Consider the following 16,552-nt stretch of genomic DNA (forward strand, 5'->3'; position numbering starts at 1 on the left):
TCGGGATGTGGGGGGGAAGTGGTATTACGGCACAGTGGGATGACCTCTACTAGGCTCTAGCTAAACTGTGTTGCAAGTCAAGTTGCCATCCCTGCCCTCTAATTTTTATTTGACATTTCCTCCCATGGTGTAGAAAATCTCTGAAAGCCAAATGACACATTATACGCACAAGTGTGTACAGAAATTCCGACAGCCACTGCTTCTTTGGAAAAATATGCTTTGGGAGGGGATGATCTGAAGAAGAGAAGCTCAGAGGTCTGGAACTGCAACAGAAGAGCTGCCCATGGCGGGGGGGGGGGGATTAAGCACCCCTTCCCTACTGCTTTTTTTTTGTTGCTCCAAACTGATGCCACTTTTTTTGAGAAGCTGCTGCTAGGGTTTTAATTCATGTGTTTGCATGTAATGGGTTGGATCTAGCACAGCTTCCCCTGCCTGTGGCAGCACAAAATGTCCCCTGAAATCCTGCTCCCAAGGGAGAGCGGAACCCCAGGAAAAGAATTCCAGGCAACGTTTTTGGCTTTTGGTGGGGTGGGGATAGGGTGAGGCTGAAAGTCATACTCTGCCATAAGGGCCTGTAGAAACTTTCTGCTGAGTCCAACCCAATATATGGTCTTACCTTCCATTTCCTTTATCACTAAATGTTCACTAATTTTAAAATACCCCTTTAATATAGAATGCAGTCAGTTGCTTCTGTTACCCTATTAAAAGCTGGTGCAGCTCCATGACACATCTGGAAAACTCAGATGTCTCAGCTACAGTCTCTTAACCCTCTTGCAAGTTTGGGGGCCACAGAGGATGCAAAAATATGTAAAAATGTCTTTGATGTAGCACTTCATGCTCCATATTAGGGCTGAATAGATTCTCTTATCTCTGTCCCCATTGGGATTCATTCCCTCTTTACCCTTTGGTTTTTGCTCCAATGGTCTTTTATCAAATTTTGTGGAACTTCAAGGAGCAGAACCAAAACAGTAAAGGTAGGCTACAATTTCTCATTTCATATATGCATTATTTTAAAGCACCATAGGTATATACTTCTGCAGCCTCAAGAATGGGGCATCCCAAGAAAAGTACACTCATGAGTTGCAACACAAACAAAAAGTTTAAAAAGAAACTCTTTAAATTTGCCCATTGGGTGCTGCAGTAACTATATATATGTGTGTTTAGTTATTTATTGAAAATATTTATATCCTGCATTATTTCCTTGACTCAAGGTGGTTAACAATGCAACAAATATTGTAAAGACAAAAGTCCACTAGTGACTAAAATAGCCCACATAGATTTAAGAACACAAACTTTTAAAAACTTCACATTACAAAAGGACCCAGCAGAAAAGTGTAGGCTATGGGTTTCTCTTTAATCTATCGTTTTAGGCATACACAGCTATTTACTTATTTTTGTTTCTGTATTGTAGAACTTCTGTTGCATGCTTTTCAGCCACAAAGAAACAAAAAAAAATCAGAAAGCCCTTGAAAATTAGGTCTTTGTGTGCTGAAATACAAAATAACTAAAATTACGCTTTACAGCACAACAAAAAGCCAATTCTGAATAGGTTTGTAGCATTTATTTTGCTTTTCTTCTGCAGAACAATGCAAATTGTCCTGCTCATTTGAAGCCCCACAGCTCAGGATTCAGCCAGATTCAATCATGAAATCTAATCTAATAAGGTTTGGTTATCATCTCTACTCCATATATTTTCTATAATAATGGAATAATTTGTTCTGTGCTGTTTTAGCTCATCCCTATTGTTGGTGCATTCTTAATTTGGGAGTATTACTTACAATGATACAGTGTGGTCAGTTCATTTGGTAAAGTGAATGGGAAAACAATGAAACACTATTGAGGGTTTAAGTAACCTGAACTATGGTGAACAGCATACTTGCTGAACAGCACACGAGCAGGAGATGGATATTTCCCACCTTCATCTTTTCCCAGCAGCCTTGAGGCATCTGAAAAGTTGATGTTATGTGTTGCAGGAGTTTCATGAACAAAATGCCGTAGGGCACAGGGGGCTGCAATGAAGTAGGGTAATTGGCTGAGATTGCCTCCATTTCTCTCTTGTACCAAAAGGAACCCTTGTATCAGCAGAAACTCTACTTGTGGGAAATGAGGAAGGATGATGTTGCCTATTTCTCTTTCCTTGCTACAGACCACCCTACAATGTTCAATGTAATTTTGTTCACAAGTCTCCTGTATCTTCCAGCACCAACTTTCTGGTGGTCTCAGTAGGTTGCAAGGGGAAAAGGAGATGGGACACAACCGTATAGGACACCACTGAACAGATACTTCGTGTTGATGCAGCATTCAAGAAAAAATGTTAATCTCTGAGTAATAAAAAATGTATTAATATCTCCAGGTGATTTTTAGTTTTTTAAAAAATGGAGTAGGGCTTGAATCAGACTTCATGAGGAACATGTGGCTGTCACTGAAAACATCGGGTTCTTGGATCCTCACATTTCCACTAGTAATATCTAGTAATCCAGGATGTGTTATTCCCAACCCCCATGACTTCATTGGTTTACATTTGTGGGTAAGGAAACTAGCAGTGGGGCAAGAGTAGTTCACATTTTTTGCATGACTGGATGTAACACATGGAAAGATAAGGAGATGCAGGACCTGCTGTTTTGGGCAACAGCCATAACTTTCCCATAATGTCTACTTCCAGTTAAAAGAATCAGTGTTTTAGGAAACCCTGTATAGAAATTAACACTGAGTTATCAGATTCTACAAATATTATAGTTTGCCATTACACTGGAAATCACTGCAAAATATACCTCATTGGCTTGGATCTTGTCTAAAATTTCCACCCAGAAAGGATTTCCATTCATGAAGCATGACTTCCATGCCTCCCATGGCCCATGCCAATCTAAAACGCATGCCCAAATGCTGCTCTTGCAGGACAGGAGACCTCCAGGAATAGCTTGGGAGGGGAGCTGGAGGACTACTGTAGAAGAGAGGAAATTGGTGAAAAACCGCTCCTTTCCACATGTGGAACTTTTAGATGGGATCCAAGCCATAATTTTCAATAAACGTCTCTTTAATTGGGAAATATCCGATCCACTATAATGCATTAGTAAAGTGTTTTCCCCAAGGGTTAAATTAGCAGCACCCTTAAGTCTCAAAGTTCAACTCTTATTGAAATGACTGTGACATATACTCTATAATATCACTTCTTGACCATTAGAGAAACATTGGCTAAAAATCTGAATAAAAACAACAGAAAAGGCAACTGAATATCCAAATAAAATCCTAGATTCACACTGAAGCACCTGTGTGAGGAAGAAGTTGGCAAAATATCTCAAGGACTTGTCTTCCATACTATTTATTTCCCTAGGGAAGATTCCACACTGCAGCCAGACCAAAAATGCTTATGCATACCACCCTGCTCTTTTCTGAATATGGGACAAGGAATAACTATTCCTACTTGATATAAGTCAGAGCGTTGCCCTCAGGGAAGTCATAGGGGTGGCGTTTCCTGAAAACATGTCCCACACGGCTGCAGGGAACAATCTCCAAGCTGCCTCCACACATCCAAACTCTGAAGGAGAGCTCTAGAAAAGATCAATGGTGTTAGAAAAATGATGCAAAACAAGAAAATCAAGGATTTTACCACACAAGAACATTGGTCTAAGATATTATCTCTCAGCAATTTTGCCTCCCTTTTACACAGGCAAAAATCATGAACAAGGGCAAGAATAGGTGAAGTAAAATGGGAAAAAAGGATCGGATAGCATTGTCTTGATAGCTTTCTTTGAGATGAAAAAAAATCTTACCCTTCTTCCAGCTGGTTCCCCCTTCCTGGTCCCTCTGATCAAATTAATGTTGATTATTGTTTTTAGAGTAATCTTAGAGATGAACTGCATTTTATATCTCTGACTCTCCAAACATTTTCTTTATGACCAAAGTGCAGTGTTGGGAAGAGGATACTGTGTAATCCATATTATTAATGGAGCAGGTCTTAGAATTTAATAGTTCATGCACTTGTCTTTTTTCAGATGGGTGAAGGCAGTAGTTTTTAATAGATCAAATCCTGGAACTGTATATTTTAACATTCTCACTTTAGAACACCAAATGGCACAAATTATTTAGCAAGTATTTTTCTGAGGGAAAATTTAGTTCATATTTATTTAAACACACACACACACACACACACACACACACACACACACACACACACAGCTTCCAGAAGTTTTGCTGCCTTGAAGGGGAAATCCACTTTTTTGTTGTTGTTACACAGATCAGATGATCACTGGACCTTTGATGTTCAAAAGCTCATTTGAATCACTGAAGAAAGGTGACCTTGCCAAGGATAGAAGAAATAAAATAGACCCCCCCACACACACAATCATAAATGCACTCCTCCCATATCAGCATACTAGTCACTTTCAAACCTCTCAGATCCTTTTAGTTTCCCAAGCCCCCTGTCACTTTCTCTCCTGCTAGCTCCTGTACCCCCCCCCAAAACTGCTATGCTTACAGTAGATGCATGCATGCAAACCAACAGTAACATTGTCTAGCAGTTTATATAATGATATTGACACATAAATAGATTTGCAGAGCAGAGACAAGAAACTGATCATATCAGTTTGAAAGTAGCTCTTGAATGACTGCCAGAGCCCCAACTACAACTAGGAGAAAATGTTTGTTGTTGTCTGACCAGGACAACAAGAATGATTTGTGAAAGACTGATGAGAGGAAGTGGCAACTGAAGAAGTCACATCAGCAGCAACTCACCGAAGTTCTCTCCTCCCCAGATGTCCATCTGGGTGTCATATTTTCCCAGATGGTTAAACCAAGACTTATTGATCACAAAGATGCCTCCTGCTATAACAGGTGTTCTGGGGGAAACAATGGTGGAAAGAGCACAGATCTAATATTAATAAAATATCCTTAAATGCCAAAGCAAATTTTGCAGTAATACAAAATAATATTGTCCCTACAGTGAATTAGATAGAATAACCATTAGACTTCAACAATTCTTACAAGGGCTGGTACACATATAACAGGAGTGATTTCTTAAGCAAGGTTAAGAGCTCCAAATATTACTGCAGGATCTCACAGCACTTCCCCTCCATCCAGCTCCTCTCTCTGAATTTCCTCTTCTCTTACTGACCTTGGCTGCAATTAAGTGTAACAGTGGCACCAATGGTTAAGGTAAGCCAGGTTTATATTCAACCAGGTTTGCTAAGTGGGCTTCTAAAATTGTTCAAGAATCCTGGTTAATCAAGGAACCTGTTTAGTCTTAAATGCCATTAATGTCTGTGTCAATGGATCACTTAACTCTGGTTAGGAAAAGTGGGGAGGATTCATGCCAGAGATGGGGGAGAGAAAGGGTGGGAGCACTGCCTCACCAGATCCCTTAACTGTGGCAACCAGTTACCTACACATTTGCCTTATGCAGGGCTTTTTTTCAGCAGGAACGTGGTGGAACGGAGTTCCGGCACCTCTTGAAAATACTTGGCAATAGTGGGTGAAAATAACATTATTTCAAAGAATTCCGTGTGTTTCTTTCTCATTTCCCTCTTGAGAGTTCTGCCACCTCTTTTCCCAGAAAAAAAACCCTGGCCTTATGTCATGTTATCTGATTTTTCAGTGCTTCTTTTGTTCCCATCTTTACCCTCTAGTTCTCAGCTGAGAAGCTAGGAAACTGTCCCAGGGAGGGGGGGTGGGGTTAGTCTTTTTCCCCTGGGATGCAAAATTCACTGGCAGGGCTGGTACCAGCACCTGGTGAGGTGGGGCAGCTGCCAGGTCCTGTGGCTTCTGGTGGGGCCCACTGCTGCTGAGTCCCTGCTCACGCATCTCCTGTAATGCCTGCACTCATACCCTTCCACTGCCTGCTTGTGAGTGCTTTGTCAGCTCTGCTCCCAGCTGCATGTGGAGCCCAGCGCTGCTGGAGAAGGGCATGTGGGTGGTGCAGAAAGCACCAGCATTCCTGGTGGCCATGGCAGTGGCACTCCTAGCTGCATCCAGCACTACTGGGGAAAGGGCATGCAGGCGATGACTGCATGTGATGGGAGAGCTTGTAAGTAGGCAAAGGAAGGATGCATAGGCAGGTGACAGCATGCAGATGGGAGAGCAAGAAGGGGAGCCTAGTAGTAGGCATGGGGGTGCCATGAGCACTCTCTGCCCAGGACCTCTCAAAACCTGGAACCAGCCCTGCTCACTGGACATCCATGAGTACCAGTAGGGTCTGTAACAGACTAGCACACTTTCATGTTTGGACTGCAGGAACCAAAGGTGTTGCACCAGAACACTGCATAATGTGGTGCAGTGCTTAGAATGCTGTACCAGTCCAGGGAGACCTGGGCTCAAATCCCAACTTGCCATCATGCTCAATGGGATGACCTTGACTTGGTCATTCTCTCTCAGCTTAACCTACTTCACAGGGTTGTTGTGAGTATAAAATGAAACCCTGTATGCCATTCTGAACTTAGAGGAAGGGTAGAATAAAAATGCATCAATAAAAAATCCAGGCAGTCCAGACAACCCTACATAAAGTATTGTTAACAATCTGGCTAGAAGTGGTGGGCTCTGTCTGCAATATTCATACTGATTAAAACACACACACGCACCAAAATGAATCAGGCAGTGAACATGTAGGCCAGCACAGGGTCATGAGCTCAGCCTATGTCTAAACCTCAATGCTAATTCCAGTCTCTGTGTTCACACCATCTTCAAACAGGCAATTAGTATCATAATACAATGGTAAACCACTCCTAAAATGAGGACAGTGACACTTCCCCTACCTCACAACAGGGGATGGTGGTACATATTCATTACTGTCTGAAAAACCAATACACAATGCAATGCATATTATTATAGCAGTGCAGGCCACTCAAGCTAACAAATTGAGTCACAAGTATTTGTCAGGAATATTAAAACTCTTCAGGGAACAATACATATTGATTAACTGTAGCTCTTAAATGAACCACACACAACCTCTGAACACTTTCCATGGAAACATCAATGAATAGGGCAGCATCTTCACCAGACAAGTTCTTCTGTGCAAAGGGGAGTATTGTACTCACAAGTTTACCTTATGGACTGGGTAGGATCTGTTCTAGACAACTTTTGCTCAATAGGGATCTGCTCCCACTTAAAGTGAAGGCTCCAGTCAAATCCTAAAATACAGAACAGGATAGAACAAGAAAATATGTTTGCAGATTCTCATATGCCTAGGAAAACCAGCAATGAGAGAATCTCTATGATTTAAAGCTCAGCAATACATGCTCCTTCTCTCTACTTGGGATATGCCGAGAACATGCATGTAATAACACAAATATGAATAGATTACAATGCTCAGCTCAGCACCAGATGGTGGCAATTCTGCTTTCACACATGTGATCTTAGAGCAGCAAAACTTTTCTATATGAGAATAATATGCAGACAAGCAGCTTGGCCTTGAGGTATCCCTATAGATGCACTCTCTGTTCCTGAGCGATATTTCTTTGTGCTCAATTACATTCCAGATCTTCCAATGTGTGTTCCCAGAGTGAAATGCAATAATTAGTGTTTCAGCCTTCCACTCCGGCTGTCCTATGCCTCATTGGCTGCCAAAGTTATGAGACGTTAATCAGCACTCTCAGTGGGATGACATGTATTTCCGGGAACAAAGTCTCTTCACTGTAATTGCCTTTTCCCCAAGTGCATCACATAAAATGCAGCCTGATTTACAACATTTGCAAATTGGGTAGATCCTGTAGGGTGGAAGGTGGATGCAAGAGGGATTTACAGGACTGAAAGGGAAGAAACACTGAGACTTGTACTTGTACACTGGAAGTGAGATTAATAAGAATAAGTTTCACAGCAATCTAATAATGACTGAAATGCAGAGAATATGTGAAAGGGAGCTTTGACTCTTGAAAGCTTACACCCTGAAAATCTTGTTGGTCTCAAAGGTACTACTGGATTCAAATCTTACTGTTCTACTGCAGACCAACATGGCTACCTATCTGAATTTATGTGGAAGGGGGGTAGGATACCTACAACTGCACCTCTTGCCGGAAGCCAGTGATGTTGACATGCATATTATAAGACTCTCTCATGTGGTCTAATTTTTTCCCCACATTAAAGGAGCTTCCTGAGAGCAATTATACAGAACTGGAATCCCCACACTACTCAAGCAACATATCATGGAGCCATGGCTCAAAAGTAGAGCATCTGCTTTGCATGAAGAAGGTCCCAGTTCAGTCCCCACCATCTCCAGTTGACAGGTGTGGTGGAAGACCTTCACTTGAGACTCCAGAGAGCCACTGCCATTTAAAGGAGACAATTGGTAGACCAATGGACTGCCTTCACTATAAGGCAGCCCTAACAACCGGTGGCAAAAGTCTAATGCATGCAATAAACAGCAAAGTTGACAAGCATACATTGTAAGCAAAGAAGAAGTGGAGGAAGAAAGCTACACAAGGTAAAACAAAAAGACGCATCCTAACAGGAAAGATGCAATTTATAATCCAACTCATAAAGAGCATAGTGGAAAGCAAAATCTATAGTTATTACCCTATGGAATGCCACTAAGCATGGAATCTAAAAATCCATTTTTAATTGGAATAAATTTGTAAATTTAGCAAAATTGAATCAATTTACTTTCTTTTACATGATTCAAAGGATGTTTTTAATGTTTTAGGGGGTTTGGCTGAATTTGGATTATCATGTCATTTAGAAAGAACTAGGAAGTAAATGTATATAAAACTATAGAAAACTGTAAAAGAAATTAGGCATGTTGACTTGTAAGGCTAGAATAACTTGGGGAGGAATGGTAAGTGAAATTCCCTGTCCCCTGCCTCTGTATTTCTACATTTCCTCCAAGACTATGAACACGCATACACAAAGAACCAGTGACAGCATAGGTTTCCAAGCATGTTTTACAGCAGGGATCAAAAGGAACCAGTTATGTTGGGGTTATCCTGAGAGAAAAGAATCAGCCCTTTCTTCAGAATTTATCTATTAGCTGTACGTACCTCCCCTTAAATCTGCTGATGCTGCTAAGTAGGCAAAATTGTCCAAGCTTATCACATCAATGATAGGGCTCACCACCCGAGCATAATCCTGAAAGAATCGAAAAGAGGAAAAAATTAGAATGCAGGGGGAAGGCGGAGAGATTAAGCTTCAGGAAATCAGAGACCATGAGATTTATGCACATGGCAGAATGGGAAAAAAATTGCATACTGCATTGCACTCCTTTGTTACCTCCAGCTTTCTTTCTGCTAAGAAATAATCTATGGCTTTTGCATATAAGATTGGAACCAGTTGTTGTTTTGCAGGAGTGATATGAAGAATGAGAAATTCAATTTTTAGAAGACAAGGGAGATTCATAATACAAGAGCTACTGCCGCCTCTCTGTTTTCTAGTCACATACACAGGACAGAATTTCAAAGGGTTGCAGAGTGACTATCAGATGGTGCTGTGATGCTTTGATTTCCTTTGGTTATTCTAAGAAAGTCATTGATGGACTTGATTCATGCAAGAAGGAAATTGCTTCTTCCGAGGAAAGTTATTTCCCTTTCCTTTTCCTCTGGAGAACTAACAAAAAGTCCTCCCACTTTGGTATTGAGCTGTTTGCCTATTTAAAAATAATTTCACTGGCATCATTATTCTGACTTTTCACACTGTTCAGTAACGTTTGCCTGCTCAAGTTGTCTGCAGTAATTGTTCTAGTTAATCATCTTCTAGGAAAATCTCTCTCTCCAACTGTGCTAACTGCTTCCATAGGTGTGTCCACACCAGATGTTTTCCCAGGGATATGTCCTGGGAACAGCTGGTGAAGTTTACATCATATCCCATGTGGGGGTCTCTAATTAGAACTCTAATTTTGAGTTTTGTCACTGAAAGACTCCATTAAAAAAGTACTCACTTCCTGGGAAATAGTCCTGGTAATAAATATTGGTTGCAATAGGAAGATAGATTTCATGGCTAAGGCTCCTACTTAAAACAGCCATGTAGAGTGCTTTCTCACAAGGAGATCCATTCATAGCTAGGGAGCCCAGCAGGACACTTCAAGTAATAGCCACTTCTAGTCTAGCCAGTTTCACTTCTAAGGCAGGAAGGAAGCAGCATTACCCATGTTGAAGATTCATGCTCAGTTTGCTGTTTTCAAGAGAGGCTTCCAGCCTACCACATTGTGGCAGGTTGTAGTCTGCCAGCAGATCTGCTCATAAGTCATCATTTCAAACTGCTGCCTGTCCTGGCAGACTGGGAACCAGCTTACAAGGAATTAATGGGCTGCTCTTTGCATGTTCAGATTTCAAAATGCAACAAGCAACACACAAATTTAGGAGGAGGAGGGAAATTACTTCTTGTCCCAGAAACAATTTTGGAAGGGAATGATATGTTGGACAATACCCCCTGAGGGAAGTGATTACCAGTCTGGAGGGATGCCTATCTTGGTAGGTGCTTGGTAGGATTAAAAAAGACAAAGGGGTGAGCAAAAAGACCAGAAGCTGCTTTTCATTTAAGTCAGAGTGATGGCAACAAATGTATCATCTTTCATGTTTAGGCAATACATTTCTATGGGCCAGAGACAACCACCAGACCTGGCACCAACAATCTTCAGATCTAAATGCCAACTGGCATGCTATGCCATGACTTTAGAAACCATAGCCCTGAGAATTGTGTGCAAGGGAGCTGTCCAAGCAAGGGAAGCTTCTCACCCCAGTTCTTTAGCAGAGGGATTATTTCTTAATCCGAAACACTGAGCTCTTGACACAAGGATGAAGAGATGATCAGGTACTTCTAAAGCTAGATATCTAGCCTAGAAGCTTGTATTACTTTAACTGTCATGGGTTATGGCTTTTCCCCAAAGAACCACTGGAATGATAGTTTTGGGGAAGATTCTGAGAATAGATTTTTTCTGTAAAATCATTCCAGTATCTCTGCTCAAGTCTCACCTGGGAATCCTGGCCAATGCCAGTTCAGCTCCAGAGAGCTAAAGGTAGAACTGAGGAACAAAAATGGGGAGTATTTGCATTCTGGAGACTCGTTATTTATGTCTCTTCAATGTGCCATTTGGCCCAATGGGGAAACTCACATACACGTTTGCAGGTTTCCCCAACAGGCCAAATAGTGCCCCCTCCTCCAGGATAGTTTCAGATAAGGTATATGGGGAGGAAGGCAGAAGCCCTTTCTCCATGCAGGCCCCTCACAGACAGAGGACGGGACCCCAGAAACAACCCATGAACTCCATAATGTGTGGAGAGACATGTCTTGTACCAACCATTTACTGACAGTACACTTCTGGAAAAAGTTGAACCCAGCTCCAAACAACAGGGCTGAGCTTCACCTCTGCTGGTGAGCTGCCAAGGCACACTTCTTGTTGTGTCACAGGGCTGCCACAGCTATTGTTGCTACTGCTGTCAGCAAGATTTTATGAGCAAATATAAAGCAGACATTTATGGGCCTTTGAAAGGGAAGATTTATTGAACAGAGGATTTTAAGCTTCAGTTCTAAGGTTTCACCTTCTTCCTCCTCTTGGCACTCAGCTGAACATACATGTAATTTGCATTCTCCCACCCATCTCTAGGGCCCGGTTAACTACCCAGGCTCTTTCTTCCGAGAAAGAGCAAGTAGGTCTTGAAGGTAGCAGGGAGATCCACCCACCCCACTCAGCTCTGTCACTGCCTATTTTCCAGCTGTGTTGTCTCATCTCCTCTCTGACCCTCTTGGCACATGCAGGATGAGAGTTGCCAATTCAGCTGTATGATTTTTCTTTCTACTCCCCAGGGCTCATGCCTTTTCCCAAAAGGGCTCATTCCACACAGTACAGGATTCCAGATCTCAAGTAAGACATTCCCCTCTTGGGATATATTTTGGAGAACATGAGGGGAGTAACAACAGTTATGAGAGGAAATTCATCAAAAAGAAGATTGGAAAACCTCATTTCTACTTGCAGTGGTGTATCTCATGACCAGAGGTTTTAATTTGTTTGTTTGCTTTACTTCATTTATACCCTGCCCTTCTCCCCGGTGGGAAACCAAAATGGCTTATATCACTCTCCTCTCCTCCATTTTTTTCCTCACAATAATCCCCATGACGTAGGTTAGGCTGAGTGTGTATAGTTGGCCCAAGGTCAACCAGTGAGCTTTTATGAAAGAGAGGGGAATCGAACCTGGGTTGCCCAGATCCTAGTCCATCACTGTAGTCACTACACTACACTGACTGTATGTTCTATGCATAGTGTGCAAGGCATTGTTTCAGCCAACAGCCAAAAGTTAAGAGCCATGTGGGGGAAAGAAGGGATAGGACACCTGCTCACCTCTTTCACACTTTGGAGCATTGGCTGCAGCCATTCACTGTTCACCTCACAGTGACTGTCCAAGAAGGTCAGAATCTCAGCTGTCGCCGTATCTGCCCCTCGCACACGAGAGCGGATGAGCCCTGAAAGGGGGGCAGGGGAGAGAGAGAAATAGGGACAAAAAGGCAGGGGGAAAGAATAGGATATAATTATTTTGGGAAAGAGGGGAAAGAATGCTCTTGCTAAACTAGCAGAGACCGAAGAGGTATGCAAACCAGTGCCTATTATAGGTCACAGTCTTGATTTGAGCAAGGGATGGAATAAGCCATCTAGTGCCATTCCCGTTGCCATGGAAAGCTATCTAAGCAGTGAAGGCTGGCCTCATGGGTCCTATTGGCATGTGATGCAGCCCCATTTAGATTCTGTCCCTACAGGCTTACGGTTCCAATCCACTTCCAGATAGCCCTGGGGGATTTTAAGAGATTTGGTCAGCTGAGATGCTGAAATCCTATCTGACTCCTGGATAGGAAGCTGACGTGGGTGGTTAACATCATTGCTTTGATTGCATCTGCTACCAACAGCCACTGCACAGCCCTCTCTGTGGCTAATTAGAGTGTTTTAGGCAACAAGGGAGCAAGGATGATGACATGAACACAGGTGGATACACATAGCAAATTCAACTGAACATGGCTTAGAGCCCATTGGAAGGCCTACTTCTTGGCAGCAATTGCAATTAAAATCATTCTGCTCTGCCACCAACTGTGTCTAGGGTCTCTTTCAGCAGAGATTTTCAAGTGTCAAAAATGTTTACATCCTGGCTCTCCTTCACTGGAAGGAGTGGATTATTTGGGGCCTCAGAGTTACTGTTTTGCAGAATTCTTCATTAATATAATTGCTTGTTTCTGTTTTGACCTTGACTGTACCATTAACTCAGATTCACCTAAGTCTTCTTTTGGTCAACTCATATTGGATGAGTTCTAGTTGCTAACACCTGTGGATGTGGATGGAATATTTGGATCTGTGCCTGTCAGTTCTTTGCTTGACCCCTGTCCAGTGTGTTTAGCACTAAAAAGCTGGGTAAGTTGGGTTTCTTGCTGAACATAACGACCTCTTTGCTGAAGGAGTACATTGTTTCACCTAGCCTGAAAAAGGCTGTAGTAAGTCCACTGTCAAGAAGTCCTCCCTGGATCAACCATCTCTCTTTTCTAGCCACTATAATTAATTGGGCTGAAGCCAAGAAACTCCAGGTTCTCCTGATATCTTCCTACATCTATGCCTTTTACTTGCCTTGAAAACAGATGCATCCTATCTGAAGTCTATCATATTAAAAGATTATTTTTAGTGCTCCACCCACAATTTTTTTTCATTGCCTAAAGCTCCCTTCCTTATATAGAAGTGGAAAAAGCCTTGCCAATTGATACAGAGACCTCCCTTGACAACCATTTCCTTGTCATCACACCTTCTGTTGCTCTGAGGAAGGTTTTTTCTCCTCTTCCAAAGAACATCAGCACTGTTCGACAATGTGTGCATCAGCACTTGTGCGAACAGTAATACTTCAATAAGTAAGAAACTGGCAAGGCTTTGGTGAAACTGACAAAGCTCCTCCACTGACCCTGACATTTTTATTAGGCTGATATACAGCAATGGAGAAGCAGCTGAGAATACTTGTGGGATTCCATCCAAAACAAGTTGCAGAGCAATAGCAACCAACATCCGTTCTAGGCACATGAGGGAGTCTCTTCATCCACATTACCTGAATGGAGCATGGTAAATATTTAATGCAGGAAAATATAAACTGTGAATGGTTACGCAAACTGTGAAGCAGAGGAAGATTGTCATTTAACTTTGGAATGCACACGTGATTTTGGCTCTAGAGTCTCAGGAGGTGGCTATGGCCATGAGGACATTTTATCAGCTTCCCCTGACACACCAGCTGCATTCCTTTTTGGAAAAGAGTGGCTTTGCATCAGGGTTATACATATTCTGGTAACCTCATGACTGGACTACTACAACACAGAGACATGATGGTGTCCTTGAAGACAGCTTGTAAGCTTCATTGGGTCCAAAACACAGCAGCCATATCAGTTGTGAGAGTCATCCACTGGAAGCATATTACACTAATTTTGGAATAGCTCAAGGTGCCAAACTTAAGGTATTTTCTTAGAAACCCTGTATGACCTGGAATATTTGAGGGAGCACCTTGCCCCATATTAACTTCACTGCTTGTTGAGATCCAGACATAAGACGCAGTAGATGTCATGAGAGGCAAGGCTGGCTTCAACGGTTAAGAATTTTTTTTTCATAGTAGCCTCATACCTCTCTGCCACTTAAGATTTGCCAAATCTTAGGGTCATCCTTAGTAATCATCAAGCTATTCCCCTGCCCTTCTTTTGGTTAATTTAATCTCTTTTTCTTTTGGGACACCCTACCTTGTCTATGGATGATCTAGCTTTTTTTGCTGCTTTCATGATTAACACAAGAATTTCATGTCACTATTGGATAGAATTATAATTCTACTATCACTATTGTCTTATTGTTTTAAAATGTATTTTATGTCTTATTTCATGCATTGTTGCTTTTTGCTTTGAGTTTTTTTACATGTGGGTGAAATATGTTCTAAATAAACAAATAATATGTGCATTAGAATGTTTTATGTGCTGTCAAGTTGCCTCCGACCTATGGTGACCCTTAAGGTGAAAAAACGAAGTACAGACATCAGGAGGCATGGACAAGAATGATGGTTGATACAACCCATTTCCAGGATTTCCAAGTACATTTTAAAAAGTCTGATAAACTTTCCGCACCTCACACAGCGATTGTTACGGGGATAATAATAACACACTTTGTAAAGTGCTCTGAGTGGGCGTTAAGTTGTCCTGAATGGTGGTATATAAATCAAATGTTGTTGTTATTCACTGAATTCACATTAGTGTCCATGTGCGGTAGATTTCTCAGTTAAGAAAAGAATTACAGTTTAGATGTCCATTCAACAGACATCAGCACTATACTGACCCATGCAAATAAAGATAAGCCCAAAAGAGATAGAAAGGATGGGAACTTAGCAGAACCAAACTAGCACTGACAGAGTGATATGGCAGTTTCCATCCTCTTGGTATTAAGGAAAAGGTACCGAACTCAAGGCATAGCTGGCAATACACAACACGTCTATTACAGTTGCAATGATTATTAAAAATACTTAGTAAAAATCAGGAAGTATGAAGTCAAATAAAGGAGTCCATGATCAATATCGGTAAATCTCAAAATGAATTATGTTTTAATGCCACAATGATTATAGGCAAGAGTGCTCGAAAAGTAGGGTCCTGTGAACTGTCCTTTGTAAATTAGTTATCACTTACTCTGCATATGACCACAACTTACTCCCTCTCCCACCCTTTATGCACAATCCCATCCATTAAAATTTATTGTGAAAGTAGACTTTGATCAAAAGCTTCGCTGCTCAAATAAATGGTGGCCTGGTTGCCAAGAGAGCAAACTCTGTCCAACCTTTTAAACTGAATCTAGGAAAGGAACCTGATAGACTCCAAGGGTAATGTCTACCCACCACCACCCACATCTTCACTTGTTCTGCTGTTATACCCCTGTTAAAGTTGATGTTTCCAACAACGTGTGCCATGCTCACCTTCTCGCCGACTGTTCCGCAGACACTTGACCTTTGGTATCTTGGTAAGGAGCTGGCAGTCCTCAGCTAAGACAAGAGAAAAACAGTTGGCTCAAGCATAACGATTGCTTGACATCACCAGAAAGTGGCAATTCATTGTTCCTGAGTTTCTGAACACAAAATAATGCTTTGCTTTCACTTATAATATTACTCAATAGATGGGCCTTAATCCCAGTGGCTAAAATATCACCACAAGAACTCTGCTTGCCTATCAGTCCTGCCTCCCTACTCCTGAAGCCAATATTTCTCTGATGCTATGTATGGGATAAACAATATATTTCACTACAGCCACGTGTAAAGCTGCCCCTACAGTTCCTTCTCCTTCTCAAAGCACACGTGGAAGGGGGTGCTTTTTAAGTGCAAGAGAACAAAGAGTAAAGCTTCAATCTGCTAGCCCACTTCAACCTTAAACTGTGGCCCCTGCAGCTGCTTCTATCCCTGGGGTGTTTCAGTCCGTGTTTAAAGGGTAAATGGAAGGGATCTGGATTACCAGAGGGGTTAAAAGCAAATTTGGGGAGAAGTTTCAGTGGGAAGGCAAGTGGCGGGGAAAGCTTAAAGAGTTACTTCCCTTGTGTAACTTCTCCAGTGCACATCACCCCTCTTGAGGGTGCTCTGCAAATGAAGAGGCCATGCAGTCTTTGTGA

General features: G+C 41.9%; 1 protein-coding gene across 1 annotated transcript in view; it reads right to left on the bottom strand.

The window, feature by feature from the left end:
- GALNT16 (polypeptide N-acetylgalactosaminyltransferase 16) overlaps positions 1 to 16,552 on the bottom strand; it is a 116,025-nt gene that overhangs the window by 53,596 nt on the left and 45,877 nt on the right. Inside the window, exons 4-9 of the mRNA XM_054972534.1 lie at positions 15,870 to 15,935; positions 12,251 to 12,372; positions 8,961 to 9,048; positions 7,034 to 7,118; positions 4,732 to 4,835; positions 3,422 to 3,548 (exon numbers count right to left, since the gene is read on the bottom strand). Of these exons, the coding sequence (XP_054828509.1) occupies positions 3,422 to 3,548; positions 4,732 to 4,835; positions 7,034 to 7,118; positions 8,961 to 9,048; positions 12,251 to 12,372; positions 15,870 to 15,935 (592 nt within the window). The remainder of the gene's footprint in view (positions 1 to 3,421; positions 3,549 to 4,731; positions 4,836 to 7,033; positions 7,119 to 8,960; positions 9,049 to 12,250; positions 12,373 to 15,869; positions 15,936 to 16,552) is intronic.

The sequence above is a fragment of the Eublepharis macularius genome, chromosome 2 (assembly GCF_028583425.1).
Source record: "Eublepharis macularius isolate TG4126 chromosome 2, MPM_Emac_v1.0, whole genome shotgun sequence".
Taxonomy (NCBI): Eukaryota; Metazoa; Chordata; class Lepidosauria; order Squamata; family Eublepharidae; genus Eublepharis; species Eublepharis macularius.